Genomic DNA, 22040 nt, shown 5'->3' with positions numbered 1-22040 from the left:
GCTTTGTGTGGGAAAATGTGAGGCTGTGGAGTGTTATACTGTGTAGACTTAGACATGTATCTATTTGCTGCTGTTCTGACAATTAAAAGCTTTTGATTTAAGCTTTCTGCCTCTTATTTCCCAAACACTCACCTGTGGATTGTTCAATCAAATACTTTAGTAAAAGTGAATGCAGCCAATCCACCTGCTACTGACCAGAGTGCAAATGTTGGGTGAAATGTGCAGTGAAAACAAAGTAAATCAGTGTGATGTCATTGTTGATAGAATTGCACATCACCAGTGTTCTTGTACTACTTCTCCTGTAGTTGCATGGAGGTAGGATGAACAGAATATATATATCCATACTCACTTTTATTCTAGGAGTTTGATTGCCACATTGCCAACCCCACTCCAGAATTGTCAAGTGGTGCATTGGCTGCCAGGTATGTTAGCATGGAGGAGAGTCAACTGGCGAAGGTACTGGTCGTCAGGCTAAGTGGCTGCTTGAACATTTCCTTCTGCTGCTGCCAGTCATGCTCCTTCATTTCCCTGTCCTGCTCCTACAGCAGCCTCTGGAATTCTCACTGCTGGTGTGACCTGTGACTAAAGTCATTTTGCATATCCTGCAAATGGTCATCTTTGGAACATTTTTCTTTTCCCCTGCTAGTTCACGGCCCTCATCCCAAAAGCCATTGGAGGCTGCTTGGTGCAGCAGATGTGGACAGCCTTGCAAAGGCAATAAAGGAAATAAAAATATCTCTTTACATTGTGTCACAGCAAGGCCACAAAATCGATACTTCTGTCTTCTCCATACCCATGTTTATCTCCTTTCTCCATATTTGCCTGTTGATAAGCAGCTGCAGCTCAGGTCACCAATACAATGGAAAATCTTGGAATTTTTTAAAATAAAATAAATATATCTTTTTACCTGGATGGGGGGTGGGTTTGGTGCCCATAAACTAGGAACCTTTTACCAGTGCTGGTCTTAAAAGTATTTCAGGTAGTGTTGTCGTCAGAAGATGTTAATCTGCTGGAGATTCAGGATTGGAAAAGGGAACTTTTCCAGGCCTGTGGTAGAAGACCATCTGTGTATGTCAAAGAGGTATTTCCTTGTCTGATGACTGATCAGCGAGTGATGACTAGAGAGGACTGTAGTGAGCTGTGGGGCGGGGAGGGTTTGTCCTGCATAGGTGTCTTGTGGACTGTCTTGAGGTTTTCCTGTGTGAAAAGTTCAGAAGCATAATCTTCTGGGGGTGGACCAAAATCTCAGTGAACACAAAAAAGCATTCTGAAATAGGATGCAGGAACTTGCTTACCATGAATATGCCTTTTCACTACCCCTGTACATCAGGCTGCCAATACCTAGAGACTTTCACTCAGGGTGGATTTGATTTAGCTCAAATTGATTTAAATCACTAGTTAGGAAGATTCTATTTAATCATAGATTTCTACATAAAAGCGCATTCTTGTTGGTTGTTATAACCTTAGTACATATTCTTCTCAACTCAGAGATAGATGTAGATTTCATTTTTAGAAGGTACACACTATACATTTTTAAGTGATTGATTTTGAAAACTTTTCAGATTAGTTTTACAGCTATATCAGAAAATGAATGGGCCAAAGGTAATTGAAGCAGATATTTATGAAATCATTGGGAGGCGAACTATTTCCAGTTCAACTGGTCAAGCATTAATATTTGGAGGATTTTCTTGTCATGCTATATTAGGAGGAGAACATCACCAGAGAGACGTTTAAAACAACATTATATATTCTGGATTGTTTTCCTCAACAGCAAACATATAATATTTTAACAAAACAAGCACATGAATTTTTAAATTTAGTTAAACATTCAATTTTTTTAATTCAGGTTTGTTTTTGTTAAAATTGTTTTTAACTAAAATAGTTAAATGAAATATTTAAAAAAAACAAAACCCAAAAATTAAATAGACTATGTCAGCCAGGTCAACATGAAAAATGTAAAATATTGGCTTCTGCAGCTTCTCAGTCGTCTTCACCTTCATTTTCCTTTTTGTTTCTAATCTGGAAAAGAAAAACACGGCTTTCCTGCTTTTTCAGGTCTCAAATGATTTCTCAATTTGGAATTAATTAGTCCAAAGGAAGAAAATATTCTTTCTACCCTGGCAGAAGAAGCTACTGCTGTTAAAAGTGAGATTATCACTTCAGCAGTGACTTCCACCATTCATTGGTGTGATTTTCTTTAAAACATCAGCAGCAAACATATATTTCTTGAATGGTAATTATTCCCAAACTGGGTCTCTCTGACAGCCTGCTGCCATTATAGTTTTTCCCTTCTAGTAAGAGAATGATATGGTAGATCTCAAATCAATGAAGGCTACATTTGGAAAGACCTCAAGACTTCTAGAATATGCTGCTCAAACAGTTTCACTTTTGTTTCTGCTGCCTGTCCCTCCCTTCTCACATTTTATCTCCAGACATCTCCTTATCCAGATTTATTCTGCCCCCAACAAACTTCTGTTCATTGAACTTTTTGAAACTTTTAGAGAGAGATAAGGGATTGACTCTGTGTACACAAATTTTCAGAGGGACAGTAGGGTTGAGGTCTGTTTCTCACCTCTAGATATTTATTTATTTATTCATTTAAAAACATTTTTGCTGTTAACAAGCATGTTATCTCTGGATAGACAAATCCACAGTTTGAGAACTGAAAAATGTATCTTCTCTGATGGTATCTTCTAGACTGAGCACTGAGACCCATTGGATAGGTAGAAAGATTAACCTAAATCTGTACAGAAGCCCCTGGAATCCCATAAGATTGGGTCCCTAATCCATGAACTATTGGAACTCATTTACAAAACTTTTCTTAAACATTACATGAATATATTCTCATACTGTAGAATTAGAATTTACAATCCCTGTTCTATGAAGAGATATCTTTAAGCTATAATGTATCTTAATTAAAACTATCTTCAGATTGCTTTTTTCCTCAAAAAGCATTTTATCAAAAAAATCCAATTTTTAAATAACTAAATAACTAGGAATTTTTATTATTTAAAAAAATCATTGGTTTTTATCCACCTTGCTTTCACTTAATATAGCCACAGATCATACAGTAGGACATAAAATCCTGGCTGTTTTGGAGAATGCTTTAATACAGTACCAGTATGAGAAGAGTGCAGTGTGTGTGTGTGTACATAGCTATACATATGTGCTTGTGCTGCATGCATCACAGTGTCTGCAGGCATCACTCATCTTGTAATCTCAGTTGTGCATAAATCAATTAGCAGTATTCAGTTACATTTCAGTTAGAATAAATCACTAGTTGCATATTTACTACTTTTCTCCTTGTTTGGAATCCATCTTGAATTGCATGTGATGGGGGAGGAAGGGGGGAAAAGGTGTCTGGGGAAATGGTGTGGCTTCTGCACTCAGGTGGCCCAAAGGTCAGCCCACAGTACATAATATTCTTCATAATAATTGCATTGGCCATAAACTAGCAAAATCCTATCATTTATGTTGCAGTTTCTCACTAGCAATAACAAAGATGGCAGCAGCCTCTTACCTGGAAGTGGCGATGGCTCTGATGCAGGTTTCTCTCTGTTCCATTCCTTGTCCCCGAGCAGGTCTGAGGATGTTCTCCAGTCCATCTGCCCATAGAGCCTGCTGGCTCTGGGGTCTGTGTTTGACCTTCAACTGCTGGGATCTCCTCTGGCACTGCCAGTCTGTGTCCATGAGTGCATTTGCTCTTAAAACGCCATCAGGCACAACAGGGGGTGTTCAGCAACTAGTCAAACTCTTTATAGTAGTGGCAGGTTGATAGTAAGTTTCGAGATTTGCCATTGGTGTTTTTTTTTGTAGTGCGTTTTTTTATTCTCTTACACTGACTTGCCCTCCATGTAATCCCCTCCTCTGCCAGACTCTTGGCAGTGCTCTTTTAGAGGTGTGATTTTTGGTTTGTCTCAAATTATGGTGCTTACTACACTAACTATTCAAGTGAGCTGTGTAGAAATGCAGAAGGCTGGGTGTAATGTGGTGTTTATAAACTGGGCAGGTGTATATAAACTAATAGATGAGTTCCAGTGCCGAGGAAGGGAGCCTACTCACCTGGGTAAGCAAGCCTGACAAATCCATATAAAAGGCTTTTTAAGCATGGTAGAGTGGATTGGGCTAAAACCAAGGTAAAAGTTTGGGCTAAATGAGTTAGCCAGGTTCTTCCTTGTGTGTTGTCCCAACCCCCCGCCCCATCCCCTTCCATCCACACACACACACACACACACACACACACACACACATATCTCACCTGAGTTTTTGTGCTTGCAGGCCAGCTAGCATGGCAGGGGGCATGGGGTTTAGGGCTTGGGTTCTGGTTTCACTTGAGCCAGTAGTACTCCTCCTCCTGTGCTGTGAGAATGCAGGCTAAATCATTTAGAGTGCTGATAGTCCTCCATTTGTCTTCTCTCAGTTTCCTCCAGTGTGCCAAGGAGGACAGACAAATTCTCCCACAGTTCACTGGGAAAGAATCTGTTGCACAGTTTACTGCAGCACAAAGAACCGTGGGACGTATCCCCAGAAAGTCCTGAGGACGCACATAGGGGAGCGCACCATAACTTGGGTAAGGGCTTGCAGTGTAGCTGCTCATACACTGACTAGAGTAACGTGGTTCCTGGTAGCATACATGTAATGCAGTGATTCTCAAACTTTTGTACTGGTGACCCCTTTCACATAGCAAGCCTCTTGAGTGCGACCCCCCCCCCCCTTATAAATTAAAAACACGTTTTTATATATTTAACACCATTATAAATGCTGGAGGCAAAGCAGGATTTGGGGGGAGGCTGGCAGCTCGCGACCCCCCCCATGTAATAACGTGACCCTCTGAGGGATCCCAACCCCCAGTTTGAGAACGCCTGACGTAATGGATATTAAACTGTCTGAATGCCTGCCATATACCTTTTGGATTAGGCTTGCTTTCAGTGTGTCTAACTACCAGTTTCGTCTGAACTGTTTCAGCTAGCACTGGTTTAGTGCCAATATGAATGTCATTAAAATGGTTCAAACTGAAATGGTCCAGATGGGTCAACTACTCCCACAGTGCACTAGTAGCCTTTTGACGTGTTCCAGAATCCATTGCTTCTGGGAGCTGTGCCAATAACTGGAGCCTGCACCTTTTAGGAATGAGAGTCAATATAGACCCAGCCCTAACATCCAGTCCCTTCTTCTGTATTCACCTGGTGCAGTGTCTCAGTATAGCAGTGATATTGGTTGTTACCTATTTTTGTACGGCTCCCCATGTCAATAGTCACCTTCTAGCCCCTGCCTTGAGCCAGGAAAATGTGTATGAATTAAATAAATTAAATAAAATCTTAATAGCCTGTAAATTGTGGCAGACAACGCTACCAACACTTGAATCTAACGTTCTGTGTTTTACCAAGTGCCGAGGAAAATCTGTATAGTTCCCTGATCGCATTCATATATTTTTTAATGGAAATCCAAACTTCCATATCTTTCTTGAAACCTGAATATGAGTGGTCCTCTCCGAAGAGAGATACTAGAAGGGGTAGATAAAGGTTTTCAGACTGAGTCCAGCAAAGTTGATTTTGGGAATAGATGTAAAATGTTCTCAGGAACAGTTAAGCATATTGAAGTCCTTTGTTCGTGTCCTTTAATTAGAATCTATGCGGAGCAGAATACATTAGCAGCAAACGCTAAGGCAGGATTGTGTATACTTCCAGATAGCAATTTAGCCCAGTTTGATATAGTTCTATTGCAGATCAGCAAGAGCTCAAGGTTGAGGTCTAGATACGGAAACACACATAGGTGGAGAAGTTTAAATGTGCATCATCCAAGGATGGGCACTGATCTGGAACCCAAGAGACCTGGGTTCTAATCAATGTTTCATTATTTTAGTAACTACAGAAAAATCTCTAACAATATTCGTCTCCCTGTGCTCCTTAAATGTTGGTTGGTTCTCTGCCTCAACTGCCAAAGAATCCTTTGATTTAAGCATTTTGTATAACTAAATCAGGCAAATCTGTAACATCTGTAGATTGGATAGATCAGTGGTTCTGAACTGGGGTCTCGGGCTCCCTAGGGGGGAGCTGCAAGCAGGTTTTTTGCGTGGGAGGAACGCCAAGCAGGGTCAGCATTAGACTCACTGGGGCCCAGGGCAAAAAGCTGAAGCCCATCGCATGGGTCTGAAGCCCTGGGTCCTGAGGAATGTAGCTTCACAGTGCCCCTGTGGTGTGGGGCACTAGGCAGTTGCCCTGCTTGCTACCTTCTAATGCCTGCCCTGGCTTTTATATGCAGAAGACCAGTTGTAGCATAGCTGGGCTGTGGAGTTTTTATAGTATGTTGCGGGGGGGGCCTCAGAAAGGAAAATGTTGAGAACCCCTGGGCTAGATTGTAGGGGGAGACTTTTTTAAAGGCATTACATACATCATTATGTATACACCAATATCCTGTATGTTGCCTAAGACAATTGGTAAATGTTTCTTACCAGAAAATGGACAAGGAAAATACCTGGCTTTGTAAATGTCTCTCATCTCAGTACAGTGAATATGAATATGGTTTGTTGAAATCTTACCTGACAGCTGGAGAAAACACTAGCTTTTTGATGGAGATGTGGGGAGACTTTTCCTCCATCTGTTTATGGTAGATCTTTCGAGGTATGTTTTGTTTTATTTCCTCCTTTCTCTTATGAGTGCTGTGAGGAAGGCGGCTTGCTGTCTCTGGGATTTCTTGCAATTCTCTCCATTGGAAGGACTCCCTTGTGACAGAATGGCCTCCTTGTTTTTAGTGTTCCACTTCTTTCAGTTAGAGTTTGAGTTTGTTTCAAATAGGGACCCCAACTTTATGGGGTTTGTTTTCATCGTCTCTTACTTTCAGCTATTAGGAGAACAGTGCAGTGTCAGAAAGCAGATCCCAACCCATCAGTATTGTTGGCACTGCTCTCTGAGGGGCTATTTTTGTTTCAGAAATCCACTCAAACTTTCTCAAACTTGACTACTTTGAAAACTGAATAGTTCTATAGCCATGCTGGACATAAACAGTTCCTACAAGTATTTATTCTATGTAGCTATCAAGATAGTATATCTGGGCTTTTCTGCCCCCTGTGCATGAAGAAGATTTATGTTCAATATCTAGGTGACTTTTCAGAGTTTACACATTACAGCCTCCAGATACCTTGTTTCCCCAAAACAAGATATCAAACTGATATCTTTTTCCTGTTAGTGACTATCAGTACTAGGGTTCAGTTCAGAGGATGGCAATGTCAGCTTTACTTAGTCATACAGTCTCAGATCATCTTACTTGGTTGCTCCATAGTTTGTCCTCAAAACACACTTTTTGCTTGCTCCCATTTCAAGTGACATGTCAAAAGGAGCAGTATGTCAGGGCATGCTGTAGAGACCAGCATGAGCAATTTACAGCAACTCCTCACTTAATGTTCTCCTGTTTAACGTTTCTTCGAAGTTACGTCGCTACTCCATTAGGGAACATGCTCGTTTAAAGTTGTGCAATGCTTCCTTATAATGTCGTTTGGCTGCCTGCTCTGTCCACTGCTTATAGGATTCTGTGGAAGAGCAGCGACTTTACAAGGGAGCATTGCACAAGTTCCTCTTCTCCGCCTCCTCCCTCCCAGCGCTTCCCCCGCTGCCAGACGGCTTTTCTCTTCAAAGCACTACTTCTCTCCTGCTGGCTGGCTGCGCGGCTGCCCCTGTTCCTCCTGTGTCCCCCAGCCTGTGCTCACAGGGTTGCATTCTGAAAGGGGCTTTAGAGCTGCAGGCTGGGGCCCCCTTAGCCCAGGGCCCTGCAGCCCCTAAAGCCCCTGCCTTCCAGGTGGCCCTGCCTGGTCCGGGGGGGGAGCTCCCAGAATTGTGGTCACGGGGGTAGTGCTGCACGGAGCCACCTGCACACCCCCTGCACCAAACAGGAGCTGTCCCAGGTAAGTGCTCTGCACCTCCTGCCTGCCCCAGCCCTGAGCCTTCTCCCAAACCCTGCACCCCCAGCCCTGAGCCCCAGGAGGAGAATAGAGGGGGAAAAAATGGGAGGGAGATAAGAGAGAGTGCTCCCCCAGTGGGGGGTGGGGAGCAAAAATGAAGCAGAGCACAGGGCCCCACTAACTCTAAATCTGCTTAGTCTCCGCTCCTCCCCTTCCCTCCCAGAAAGTCCTAAGTGCTGCCAAACAGCTGTTTGGCGGCAGGGAAGTGGTGGGAGCAAGGGGGAGGAGCGGGGACGCAATGTGCTCCAGGGAGGAGGTGGAGTGGGGGTGGGAAGAGGTGGACCTGGAGCATCCCCTAGCAAAGTCAGCGCCTGTTCTTAAGGGGGGAAGCTGCTGCTGTGCAAGGTGCTTTCTAGTGTCCTTGCCTGCCTCATTGTCTGCAGCAGGCTGTGCCTGTGTGGGGTAAGCCAAGGGCACCTCCCTACGATAGTACAGTATATAATGTCTTTTGTCTGCCCCCCAAAAAATTTCCTTGGAACCTAACCCCCCACATTTACATTAAATCTTATGGGAAAATTGTATTAGTTTAACATTGTTTGACTTAAAGTTGCATTTTTCAGGAACATAACTACAACGTTAAGTTTGGAGTTACTGTGCTTATATATTTGATAATTTTCAAATAGTAACATTTTCTATGGATTCCAGCTTCCACCTACCATGCGGCATCTCTGTGCCTGACCCAGATTACGAATCTGGTCTTTTTCAGTAAGAGATTTTGCATACCGTTGTCCCTTAGACAAGAATCTAATTTCATGTCAACAATGTGTCTTTCAGATGTTGAGAGCTGTTGTTAGTTCTCGCTGTACGGACTGGCATATGAGGGATTTTGTATAAGGAACATGATTAAAACAGCGTTCTATTTACACTGCAAAAATTGAGTATTATCACTGAGGGGATGGGGTAACACAATGTTACTGGATTCTCCTTCCCCAAAGTGTAGATGACACCTGACACCAATATGCAAATATATCGGGCTGGTGACCAGTACAGGGACTGGATTAAGCATCTCTAGACGGTATAAGAAAACCAGGGACCTGAAACACACCTCTGGCATCTTGCCAACATTGTGCCTGTTTTCTGAGGAGGTTGACAAGCACAGAGCCAGCGGTGGTGCATGATGAACTAGTCAGCTGTGATGCTGCCCTGCTGGCCCCAGAATCCAGCATGGGGAGTGGTGGGAACCAGCAGCAGTGCAGAGGGAGGCCCACAAAGTGATTCTGTTCCTGAAATGAGTCCCGGGGGGGGGGGGGGGGGGGCTTTGATCCAGGAGCAGCACATCCTGCTGTACTTAAGGGAGCTGTTTGATGCCCACCCAGGGAACAACCTGGCTGCAGAGCCTGCAGAGGACAGACTGGACAGAAGCTGCCTTGGAGCCTGGTAAGTTTCTGGCTCCATTTAATGTAGGAATGGGGTGGATTTCGGTTCTATGAAACACTTCAAAATTTATTACATGCTGCTAACCAGGACTTCTGTCTGCCAATGGCAGATGGTACACCAGTTGTGCGCCCGTTCTCCTCTGTCTTCTTCCGTCCACTCCCCCCCGCCATGTGGAATTCAAATTGGTGACCAGGAAATACAAACAATAAATATTTTCAAGGTGTTTTTATATTACTAGAAAGGCACAGATTTTTGCTAGGGCATTTGTTTCTTAAAAATAATAACCTAACACTGCCATACCTATAAGTATGCCACTCTGTAACCATCCAGTGGTGTAACAAGCCATCTGGAAAGAGTGAATGGTACAGCGGTGGTGGTGCAAGTGTGTTTCATTCACAAATCTAGTCCATTTCAGGTAAAGGTAGTCCAAGCAGTACATAAGTGACAAAATCATTTGTCTCAAATTTGACTGGGTTTGAAAATGCATCCAGAAATATGCCAGGAGGTGGGGGTGGTGGTTGTGGAGTTCTGTGTGTTTGCATGTAATCATAACTGGCTAAGCCACATGAAATTTATGCAGCATGCTGTTGATTCCCTTATGAATTCTGACCGCATCTTAGGTGCTGATAGATGCAGACGTTTCCTGAAGCCAGTACTCCAGATAAGTAATCACGTTTTGGGGAAGTGAATATTTTTAGGCCCACCTTGGTAGCTCACAAAGCCATTCCACTCATAGAGGTGTTCAACCATTATAGGTTTGACTACCTTCACTGCATACATTGCAGGTTTCCCACCAGCAGCTTTGAATATCCTCTCCTTTTGCCGGTCAGGCACCACAAGAACAGCTATGTCCTCCAAAATGTGGAAGGCCTGAAATGATAGAAAAAGTCTTTGTAGCAAGGCAACTGACAGACACACCTTCCTCCCCCTGAGTAGTTATGCAATTTTTAGAAAACAAAAAATAGCTTTGAATTTTAACTTACCAGTGTCTCAATATTAATGTCTCTGTGATTAACCAGGCTGTGTTCAGGGAGCATCTGTGGTCGGAAGCATCCCTCTCACAGTATATTGAGGTTCAGTTTGGAAATGTAACGCTTTGTCCTTGGAATTCCACCAGAATTTTTTCTGTGCTCCTGCAATGAGCTGTTTGAGACAGTAACTCTGTGTCTTGTCCTATTCCAGGCCCCTCGACCTCTAGTGACTGCAGAATCTCCACAGCTTGCCCACTGTCTAGTACAAGCCTGGCCCAGCATACTGTCAAGGATCGTTTCGAGAGGAAGCATTTCTGTGATTAACTTATGGTTGAAATTCTGGATAGGACCCACAAGCAGGTCCAGTACCAAAAACAGAGGGACTTATGGCTAAAGGCAAGGCATGGCGAGAGTCAAGAGGAAAGGCTGAGGCAGGCTGCACAGCTTGAGAACAGGGTTTCAGTGCAGGAGCAGGCACTTGTTTCACTGTTCCTGGAGCAGGAGCAGTGGCTAAAAAAGGACAGAGGTCAGCAGAGAGAACAGTTTGAGTTGCTGATGTAAGTAACGGCTGAAAGAGTACCGACTCCTGCTGCATCACCCACATTACAGCCTCAGACCCCTGATCAGTATCCTGGGATTTAGTCCAGAAACAGTTTGGAAAACTTCATGACTGTGTAGCATATGCAGTCAGGCCCCAATAGCGGCTGGGCCAGGAAACTTAGACCAGTTCGGTCCTTTATATTGACGACTTTCCTGTGGATGCCTCCATCCCACTCATGTGCAGCAAGAAGGGAAAGGAAACCTAGGGGTCTGGGGACATACAGTGGTAGGGGGTTTCTGTTTTGTACATGGTTTCATTATTTGTCTTGTTCATGCACTTTTTTCCTCCCCTGTTTGGTTCTGGTGTGTTGGTGTGGCACTGTCAGCTGGCCTGCCTGGCAATGGGTGGATGTTGTAGTTTTCCAAGACATCTTTATAAATAAAGATTTCTGTGTCATTAGGAGAGTTTATTTCTATCACTGTCATATTGTACAGTGTTTTTAAAATAACAAAGGTAAACACATGATCAGGGACAATTAGGAATTAGTATGCAAACACCATTCCTTTATACAATCCTCACTTCAGTCACTTCTTTATATTACTCCTGGGGAAATTCTGTGTACAATATTTTAAAATTTGGCAAATTTTATTTGTCAAAATAACACTCTATAATCACACCAATTTGTTATTTTGGTAATTTATTCAACATGCTTGTTAGCAACAATGTATCAACATAGACAAAAATAAAAAATTCCCCCAGAAGTAGAGTGTTAAAGAAAGCCCTACCACAGTCTAGTTCCAGTCCCTCTCCCCGGGAGCCCAGGGATCCAGAGGGAGAAACAGTCTCATGCTGGGTCCCGGGTTTGTTTGACGTTTCCTGCACACTGTCTCCTTCGAACTGCAGCTGTCGGGAGCCCTCCAGTTCTCTCTCTTCTCCTCTTTTCTCTCTCTCCGCTCCCCCCACCCCAGTCTTCTATTTGCAAACTGTGGAACTAGACTCGGCCGGGTCCAGGAGCTCTGCAGCCCATTTCTGCAAGGGAAAAAGGAAATTCTGCACAGAAGATTCATTCTGCGCAAATTCTGCATTGCAGAGTGGTGCTAAATTTTCCCAGGAGTATTATATGAATCTATACTGTGAATCATGCCCCACCATTTCATAAGTGGCCAAGTCATTCATAAGTACATTGCATGGCAGTCGAGTCCCTACCCTCCCCAAGCACTGACCCCCCCACCCCAAATCAATAAGCCCTGTCCCCATTCCTCCAAAAGGACATTCATAGTCTATAATATGGGAGCACAAAGCCTCCCTGACTTCTGTTGCCTGGGTGCATCTAGCTCCAGCTATGGTAGGGGGACTTTCTGCCTGAGTATACTGGTTCAGTGGACCTTCTCTCTCATAGGCCCATTCAGAGGGAAATGACTTACCTCTGGCTTCACAAAGATTGTGAAGAGTACAGCAAGTCACAGTAATGCGAACAGCACTGATGACTTGCAGGTGTCTACAGACCCATTTGGATGTGCAACAGGATTTTAGTCTACCAAAAGCACGTTCAACAACCATTCTGCACCTGCTGAGAGTTTAATAGGCCAAGGCAAAAAGGGCCATGTGGGGATCCCCAAAATAATGGTGGGGTCAGTAATGCTATTGGTATTTGATGGGAATAGTATTCCAGCCTGTCCATGAATGTAGACTCTCCCTCATCACACAACCCTGACATCATGAACTTTCCCAGTGCAGCCCACGTTCACATTCGTAAATGGACCTCTGGGGTCCATGAGGGCCTGCATAGCAATGGAGTAGTGCCCTTTGTGGTTTGTGCTCATGTTCCTTGAGGAGGGCAAACTAGGGGCACATGAGTTCCATTCTCTCAAATGCAATTACTTCATGAATATCTTTCAAACCACATGCCTGATTGCCTCAGAAACCTCCACCATGACTTTACCCACAGGTGACTTCCCAGTCTTAAACTGGTTGGCAATGGCCCTGTAGCAGTCTGGGGTAGCCAGCTTCTGGACACTTATAGCAACCCGCTTTTGGATTGGCATGAGTGGCCTCATGCATATGTTTACACTAGAGGGTTGGGGCAAGCGCTTCAGAAAGCTCCAGAAATGTAGTTTTCTTCATGTGAAAGTGCTGGACCACAGCTGGTCATCCTAAGTCACCATGACAGTATCGTCCCCTCAGCCTGCGCTTGTGGCCCTGCACCAGAAGCGCCGGTCTACTCGGGGCATGAGTGATTGTACGGAGTGTCATGAGCTCCGTCAGCCAGTTGGAGTCTGCCATGCTTTGGTACTCTGCTACCGCCACTTCCTGCTCCATCATAAGCTCTATCAGGTGCCTTTGTTGGGTCAGAAGACAGCACCAAAATATACACCAGCATTTCTCAGAAGCTCTGCCTGTTTCCCAACACAGGAGTGAAAGTGCAAGCAAAGAACTTCTTCTAAAGGCGCCGTCTCCATGTTGCTGTTTCCAATAGCTGGGGGTGCACGGACCAAAATGATTGCTTGGCAGGATGTGTTGGTGGGCTGTTCAAACTTCCTGTAACATGCCGTGTAGACAGTCAAGCTTTCTCACAGGAGGCCAGTGTCCGGGGTCTAGACCAGCCGCATTTCAGGAGGGTGTTTGAGAGTCTGGTGTATGGCTGATTTCACTTGAGTCTGTGTGCTGCAGCGTTGACATCAGAGTCCCAGCTTCAAGCCTGGGTTAGAAAAACCTTAATGTCCAGTTAACAATCATTGTAAATGCTCAAGCCCTGGGTTCTGTAACCCAGGGTCAGCTGATTGGAGTCCCACTAACCCTGGGCTTATATTGTAGTGTAGACATACCCTGAAGCAGTTTTGAAAATGTTACCCTAAGATTATAGCTACAAGATCATATGTTTGCTTTGGTGATTCATAATGTAAATTTAAAAGCGCAACGTGTATTTTAAAAAATAGGACAATTAAAATATGTAAGGTTCTGCGTGTGGGAAGAAGAAGAATTTGGGAGACTAAGTAAGTGTTATGTTGTGGAGGAGAGACTGGGTTGATGAGCGTGGAGGGGAAGGACAGTGTGTGTGCTGAAGTAGCAAAGGAATGTGGTAGTGTGAGAGGGGCAGCAAGAGGTCAGCAAATTGTGGATTGGCAAAATGTGAAGAATGTTCAAACTTCAAATTAGCTGTTGCTGGACCTGTACTGAAAATGGCAGCGGGGGATGGCAGACTGATATGACTTGCTTTCTCTGGGTTTTGAGGGCTGAAATTTATGCAGACAAATTTTTTATAAAAAGTGGCTTTGATTATTTTGTATTAATAGTATGAGGTGCTAACAGAAATAGCTAAAAATACAAAGCTCCTTCACTAACATTTATATCTGTTTACATTCTCTACATAAGAGATGTAGGAAGAAACTCAACTGAATGTTAACTTGCAAAATTAGTTTTATACTACTAACAACTTCAGATTGTTGCATCTCTCTCTTTTTTTCTTTTATTAGCAAAACCAAATAGGAAGTTGACATTTCTGTACCTGGCCAACGATGTCATTCAGAACAGCAAAAGGAAAGGACCAGAATTTACAAAAGACTTTGCACCAGTTATAGTTGAGGCCTTTAAGCATGTTTCAAGGTACAGTAAACTGTAATGTGAGCATTATTGTCATCTTAACTATCATGCAAACAAAAAAGCCCGTGTGAGGTATTTTCCGTTCAGAACACTTCATTTGTTCTGTCTGGCTCAGCAGCGCTCATGGACCCTAATTAAAGAAAGCGCCCTATCCTAGATCTGAAATCTATTTTTTTTTTTTCAATTTCTTCCCTGCACCTCTTAGTTTAAAAGCTCCTTTGATCTTGAATAAATGTCAATCTTCTTTAGTATATATACCCAGTGGTGCTGGAACACTTTTTAATAGTGCGAGTACTGAAAGCCAACCCCGCTTACCCCTGTCTGTTCCCGCCCTCCCTTCTCCTCCCCCCCAGCTGGGACTGGGAGCAGGGCCGTGTCTCCGGGATTGGGGGGGCGGGGAGGGTGGATCTGGCAGGGATAGGAGGCTGGGGCTGGCAGCCGGGAGCCCGGGCGCAGGAGGGCCAGCAGGTGGGATCCTGCATAAAACCTAGGGTTGCTGCAGCACCCTCCCCCCCACCCCCACACACACCCTAGTTCCCATGCCTGTGTATGCACCTTGATCAGAATAAAGTTTATTAGCCTGATAATCATCTTTTCACATTGGAAGACTGTGGGTTGTGTTTTTCTTTTGTGTTAGGTTGAGGGTAAATGTTTTTTTCATTCATTCAACTTGTACGTTACAATAATTCCCTATTCCTTAATGATACAGATCTAGCATATGATTTCTCTGGATTCTCTGCACCTTGAAGTCTTTAAACCATGATTTGAGGACTTCAATAGCTCAGACAAGTTAGGGGTTTGTTACAGGAGTTGGTGGGTGAGAGTCCGTGGCCTGCATTGTACAGGAGGTCAGACTAGATGATCATAATGGTCCCTTCTGACCTTAAAGTCTATGATTCTATTTAGCACTTAAACTAGAATGTATATCTGTAGATGAATCTTTCGCATCTTTTTATGTAATAAGATTTAATTGTAAAAAAGATGAAATGTTAATTAATAGAATAAGGGTAAAACTGATCTGTCATGCTTTGCTAGGTTTAAAGGCACTATGAAGCATTCAGTGGTTGAAGTAGGCTGGTGGGCTAGTAGACTTGGCCTTTATTTCAATGTGACGTATTGTGAGGTGGCTTTGAACAAGTCAAAACGTCCTTTACCCTTTCTGCAAAATGAGGATCTTCACCTCAGAGAGGTGTTGGGCATTTTAATTCTTTGATATTTGTAAAATACTTCAGATCCTTGGATGCAAGATTATACAGGGCTGAATTGTTTATTACTGGGTTGTACTTCTACCATTTTTATTGGTGATTTTACTGTTTCCCCCACAGTGAGTCTGATGAGAGTTGTAAGAAACACCTTGGCCGTGTGCTCTCTATTTGGGAAGAAAGGTCTGTTTATGAAAATGATGTATTAGAACAACTTAGGCAAGCTTTGTGTAAGTATTCTGTGTGCATGTATTTTAGTCTCTCAAAATAAATGTATTGTTTCCTGAACTGATTTTTAGGTCTCTACTTTGACTTTTAGATGGTGACAGAAAGGCCAGGAAGCGCACATTTGAACAGATAAAAGTTGATGAAAATAACTGTTCAGCACAAAGTTCTCCAAGTGACCCTCCACAGGTAGAAGTCTCTTGTGTTCATAAACTTTTATCATTTCGTAAGGTTTGGGATATATGTAAAAAAAACCCAAATCCTTCAGTCACTGAGTAATAAAGAACCAACTCTGCATTGTAATGGGTCCCATTTTAAGGGCCAAATTAACACTCAAAGCTAGAACGTTGAGTAAAGGTGGCTGTATGCAACCTTTATTCTTCCCCAATCCTTGGATTATCATGAGCAAAACAGCCCCTAATGTAACAGCCCCAATGCTGCTCTCAACTATGCTGGCTGAAGAGGCCTCCCATAGGGAAGGACTGCTGTGCACTCCAACTCTACTTCAGGCACTTCCTTACGTTAGCATGGTTCATAGGTATCAAGTGGGCTATACCAGATTTATGCTTGCAGAGGCTTCTGCCATGCCGATGGAATCTTTATTGTGTATCAGGATTTAATGACTAGACCAGTTCTAAGGCTGTGTGTTTTTTCAGACTACAGATCTTATTAGAGCATTACAAGAACTAGAAAATGCAGCCTCTGGGGATGCAGCAGTTCATCAGAGGATAGCTTCATTGCCTGTAGAGGTCCAAGATGTGTCCTTACTAGACAGAATAACAGGTGAGAGATGGGCATGGAGTAATTGAAGTGTTAGCATGAGAGAGCCTGAGAAGATTTTGTAATGTATTGCTATTTTTTTTTCTTTGCTTGCCTTTTAGATAAGGAATCTGGAGAACAGCTTTCCAAGATGGTAGATGATGCTTGTATGGTACTGGCGGATTACAATGGCAGGTTGGCGGCTGAAATAGATGATAGAAAACAATTAACTCGAATGTTATCAGACTTTCTGCGGTGTCAAAAAGAAGTCCTTGCAGAAAAAGAGCATAAGTTGGAAGTGCGTAATATTTTGTTCAGTTAATCCATGTTCTTCATTAAATTAATTTTGATATGTTATAAATGTTTAGTTGGTTTAAACTTTCTCTCAAAGGTAAATATTAGATGCCCACTTCGAGCACATGACTAGCAGGAACTTCCTAGCTTCAAAACTCTAAAACCATTAAGCCACTTCCACATTAGGTGGTATGTTGAGGGAAAGTCCTCCTTCTATATCTAGCTCACTTCCTTCTTTTACTGCTGATATTGAAAAGGCTCTTTTGGTTATTGTTTTACGCTTGGTCTTCACCGAAAAGCTATATTGGTGTAGTTACTTTGGTTGGGGTGTTTTAAAAATACAAATGAGCACACACTGTTGACTGGCGTAGCTATGCCAACAGAAGCCCTGGTATAAACGCAGCTATGTCAACAGATGGTTCTACTGTTGTAGCCTTCAGTGGTTGCTTTTTCTAAGCTTTGTTCACAGCTTCTGTTGGGGGGGGGGGCTTACCTAAATTTAACAGAGCTTTCTTATCTGCATTGTTCAAACAAAATCATTTGCTACATGGGATCTAGGAGCTTAACTCTTTACCCAGCTAAGGTCTTGCTTGATTTTTCTGTTCTGAAATAAGCTTTCATTATTGCTTGAATTTTTAAGGTATCAATCACTGTAGTACTGAATTACTACATTACATAGTTTAATGATGTATCATAATTTCATTTAAAGAGCCATGTTTTCCTCCCATCTCTCGGAAGTGTATAATGTTTTTGGGAAAAAATGTCCAGAGTTGTCTAACTGCTTTGAGGTGCCCCAGCTGTCCAAAGATGTTTTAAGGTGGATCGTGAGTTAGCTGATTGTGTGATCTACATCCAAGCATTGCTGCAAGCACTCTCGTCCCAGAGTAACCTTTGTTGGACTGACCAAAAGCTTGCATTCAGTCCATCAAGTTAACATGAAAGATTAAAAAGGACAAATCTTAAAGTGCTTCAGAATCTAGCACAGCTGTCATAACTTCCAACGTTACCTACTTTGACACAAGGTCCAATAAGATTGGCCATACAGTTTTTCTTCAGCACCTCCCATGAAGCCAAGTTCCCATCTTAGCCTGAGTGAGTTGAGGTTTTGACATAGAGGATCTGATACATCCTTAAAAGTTCTCTATGCTTTCTCTCAATGCAGGTCAAGGTCTGCAGCTGGAGATGCCACTCAACTCCAAAAGTTAACTGTGTCTGTCTTAGACTTCTGTCTTTGACTTGTCTGTGACTGACTTAGGCCTTCTGTTACTCAGCCCCTTAAAAATGGGAGTGGATGAGTCAGACCCCTGGGTCCTGTCCACAACTTGACTTGTCCAGCCTGATGAATCTCTGGGATTTGACTATAGCTTTTAGTGTTATATGACCTATAATTTCTGGCCATCTAAAACTTTGTCTCGAAGTCTGGCCAACTTGAAAGTTCCAGTGGACTAGCAGCAGTTGGTACTTTGGGATCTGTGCCCCATATATTAAGACACTTGATGTTCTTGCTGTCTGGGAATGATTCTGTCTCAGCTAGAAGTGGTCACTCTGAATCTGACGAATGCTTATGTGCATATGGCAAGACATGCATATGGTACTGTATGTGTCCAATTTTTTTATACTGGAACAGTGCTGCCAATTCACTGCTATCTTCTAGGCTGCTCTCAGACCAGCATGAATTTATAAAAATACCTAACCATTGTAACAATATATCCAGAAAATGGGAGTAAATATTTTCACCTGTTTAGATGATTGACTTATGAAGGATGTCTCGTGGAAGAAATGAAATAATTTGTCTGTAAGTCCCAGCTTGGCTTTAAGGGACCATTGGGAGCAAAGGGACCATGTTTGACACCGCTTGTATTAGTTTGCAGTGTTTTGGACTTGTATGGCAGGGGAAGGATTTAACAAAAGACTAGTTATCAAGACCCAAGCTGGAAATCTCCGCTCTTAGGGCGCCAATAGTATTCATGGTATCCATGCTATACTTTCACTTGAGAACCTCAGTATATATTGAAGGATCAGTGAACAAAAAAACCCTCTTCATACGAATCTGAGAACAAACACCCATCATGCTGCTGTTGATTTGGTGGGGTCCTAAGACACATTTCCCACATGACTACTTTATCTGACATGGAAGAGCACTACTGCAATTAGGCCATGCTGCTATATAATAGACCCTAGAGATGGAGCCATTCACCAGAGAGTCATGAGAAGTTCTTTCGTGTGGACACACTATAGAGACTCACCACACCCTTTAAATAGTGGTTTGTTGCCCCAGAAAATGCATTCGGATTATAGCTGTGAATAGAGATCTTTGTTTTGTTGGGAAATACCTTGCCCATAAAAAGGAATGGGAAAAAGCATGCAAAGGTCTTGACCAAACTCCGACAGATCTTGACAGTCTTCATAGATAACATTGGGTGATTCTATTAGATTGTACATCTTGCCACATTTGATCTCTCAGAACTAGGGAATTTCTGCATCCCAATCTAAGGTTTCATTCTGTCGTTATAGCTCCTGACAAAGTAAAGCTTGGGTAGCTGTGTTAAGTCCTTGTAATTGTTCGAGAGTCTGCCTGCACTTTTAACTTTAAATGCCAATGATATTAGGTCTGGTGTGAACAAGTTTCTTTTGCCTAGTCTCATGCAAAATATTTTTTTTAATTATAGACTGAGTTTGCAAGTTTATACACTTCATTTTTCTTTACACGCAAGTAAAAGGTAGCCCATATTTTGTTCAGTTGCTATAGTAATCTTTCTCGATAAATGGCTCTTGAAAGTCCCTGGTTTCACAAGATGTTCAGTTTGTAAAGACTTTTTTTGAGCCACTGACTACATATAAACTCAAACTTATGGAAAAAAATTATGGGCCAAGATTTTTTAAAAAAATAGTCTAAAGTTAGACTCCTATATCCTCATTCAGACACTTAAAAAAGAGGCCTGAGTTTCAAAAAGGATCATCACCCAACATCTGTTGATTTCAGTGGAGCTGCTGGATGCTAAGCAATCCTTAAAATAATCAACATATTTAGGTGCCTGAGTACACATTTATGTGATAGGTCAAGATGTTTTCAAAAGAACTTGTATGTATGGCTAGGTGACTGACTGAATTTCTTCTTGTTTCTCAGTAATTCTCAGATGACAAGGTGTAGTTAGAATATGCATGTTATCTACAGTCAGCTTCCAGTCAGTTCCTGTCAAAGAGCTTTGTGATGCAGCTGCACAGAGTTTCTGCATGTGCTTAAAAAGCACTGTTGCTCAGACTTAGCTTTGCATCTTGAGTTTGGATTTGTTATAAGTGTCTAAAAGGACTTTAGAATTTCAGAATTAGAATTTCCAAGCTTATAGATCCTCAGGTAAGTATGTATGTTTGAGATGTTTCTAGAACGGGGTTTGTTTAGATTTTACCCTTCAAACTTAAGTTTTTTCTTTGTATCATCACCATTGTGAGGCTTTGAAATTTGACAGTTGTATTTTGCTTTTTGTAGCCAGTTATTGCTACTGCACAGTCTTTTGATTAAAAATCCTGAAGCTTGTAGTCTTTAGAAGGAGATGTGTAAAATATGTAGTAAAAACTTACCTATCTCTTGCTTACAGAAAGTACATTTATAGCATCACCTTTCTTGAAGAGTTTTGGGGTATTATATTTTATATAATTTCCACCTGGTTACTTGCAAAAGGATTTGACATGTAAAAAGAATAAGGGGCTATATTCGTAGCAAGAATGAATGCATGCCATCTGCTGCTGAAGTGGTTTGATAGCATTAGAATTTGAAAGTCTGGGGAATTCCTGCTAGCCATAATCTGGAGTATAGGGTTAAATGAATGGATCGCTTATCTTTTGAAGAGAATTACAGGTAAGTTTCTTTCACTTAAGAACAATATAGCCTTGTTTTGTATGAGTATATCTCTCTTTTCTAAATAACGGGATTTTTATAATGGGTATTTCTCTAAATTAACAGCTTGTTAAAATCAAGGTACAGTATGCATTAAATTTAAAACTTGATGAATGAATTTTGACAGTTGGTAAGTTTTTATATTGGTCATGTGTATTTGTATCAAAAGCTAACCCAATTGTTTGTTAAGGTGACTGTCATAACACCATTATAGGTAAGTAGTGTCGTTTATAGCTTTAAGTATGATTTCTTTAACATCTGTCTAGCTTCTGTTGCAGGTGGTGGACATGGACGTATCTCCTATTGATGTCACCATCCATTAGTACACACATCCTGCTAAAAATAAATATCAAAATCAAAATCCTGTATTGTCTCTCGTTTTTGAAAATTGAAAAGATAATGCTTTAGTAACCGCTTATATCAAAATGTATTCTTTGCCTTTTCACTGATACTTTCCATTGTTTCACAAACCACAACATGTCTTTTATATCTGAAGCAGAAAATAAGTTTGTTGTCCCTGGAGATTAGAAACTGCAGATTTTAATCTGCAAGAATGAAATATGCAGCAGTTGTGAAGCTAACATTCAAGCATTTTCAATAAATTGAACATCTTAAAGCCCTTGGTCTTGTTAAAAACACTTAGAATGTGGAAATCTTAACCAGAGAAGTCAACAGTTTGACTTATAATGAAGTTGTCATTTCAACAAAAGAGCTGTGCACGTAATGCCATTATTATTTTCACTGCCAATAACTTGGGTGTGTTAGGTTACATCCCAGTGAGATGTGATACAACTTGCAGCATGTGTCCTTCACATGTACAATAGCAAATTTTCTCTCTTGTCTACTCCACCTATCTTTTACTCTTGGTGTTTTGATAGCATAGATATCATGTATTCCAAGGCCCTACTCTGTATTCCCCTTACAACAAACACACTCTCTCTCCCTTCCTCTTCTGCAGGAAGTCATTTTGCAGAACATTCAGAAAACTAGTGACTACTGATATTTATTTTTCCCCAAGAAACGTTTTTCTTATAAAGAATTAAACCCAGGATGGGATATAGGTTAATCTGCTGACTGTCAATGCAGCTTAAGCTGAATCATATTTTCTGGTTGTGCATAGTATAAAGTTATACACAAGTTGTATATAACTTTTTAGTAGCATTGTGGCCTAATTCTAGAAAATCTGTAAAACCGTGTTTATCAAATGGATATTGGGGTTGCT

The 22040-nt window shown here is 42.0% G+C and overlaps 1 protein-coding gene across 8 annotated transcripts in view; it reads left to right on the top strand.

The window, feature by feature from the left end:
• The window catches only part of RPRD1A (regulation of nuclear pre-mRNA domain containing 1A), a 68041-nt gene that overhangs the window by 9194 nt on the left and 36807 nt on the right, over positions 1-22040 (top strand). For 2 of the 8 annotated variants that reach the window (XM_048839291.2, XM_048839290.2), the window contains exons 2-7: positions 4421-4570; positions 14317-14446; positions 15769-15875; positions 15965-16059; positions 16527-16653; positions 16752-16927. In XM_048839291.2, the coding sequence (XP_048695248.1) occupies positions 4421-4570; positions 14317-14446; positions 15769-15875; positions 15965-16059; positions 16527-16653; positions 16752-16927 (785 nt within the window). Of the gene's footprint in view, positions 1-4420; positions 4571-14316; positions 14447-15768; positions 15876-15964; positions 16060-16526; positions 16654-16751; positions 16928-18085; positions 21180-22040 lie in introns of those variants that run through there. The other 6 variants (XM_048839295.2, XM_048839297.2, XM_048839292.2 and 3 more) reach the window with 5 other exon arrangements.

This window comes from Caretta caretta, chromosome 2 (assembly GCF_965140235.1).
Source record: "Caretta caretta isolate rCarCar2 chromosome 2, rCarCar1.hap1, whole genome shotgun sequence".
NCBI classification, from domain to species: domain Eukaryota; kingdom Metazoa; phylum Chordata; order Testudines; family Cheloniidae; genus Caretta; species Caretta caretta.
The sequence above is the reverse complement of the archived record's forward strand: the minus strand, read 5'-3'. Positions and strand labels throughout refer to the sequence as shown.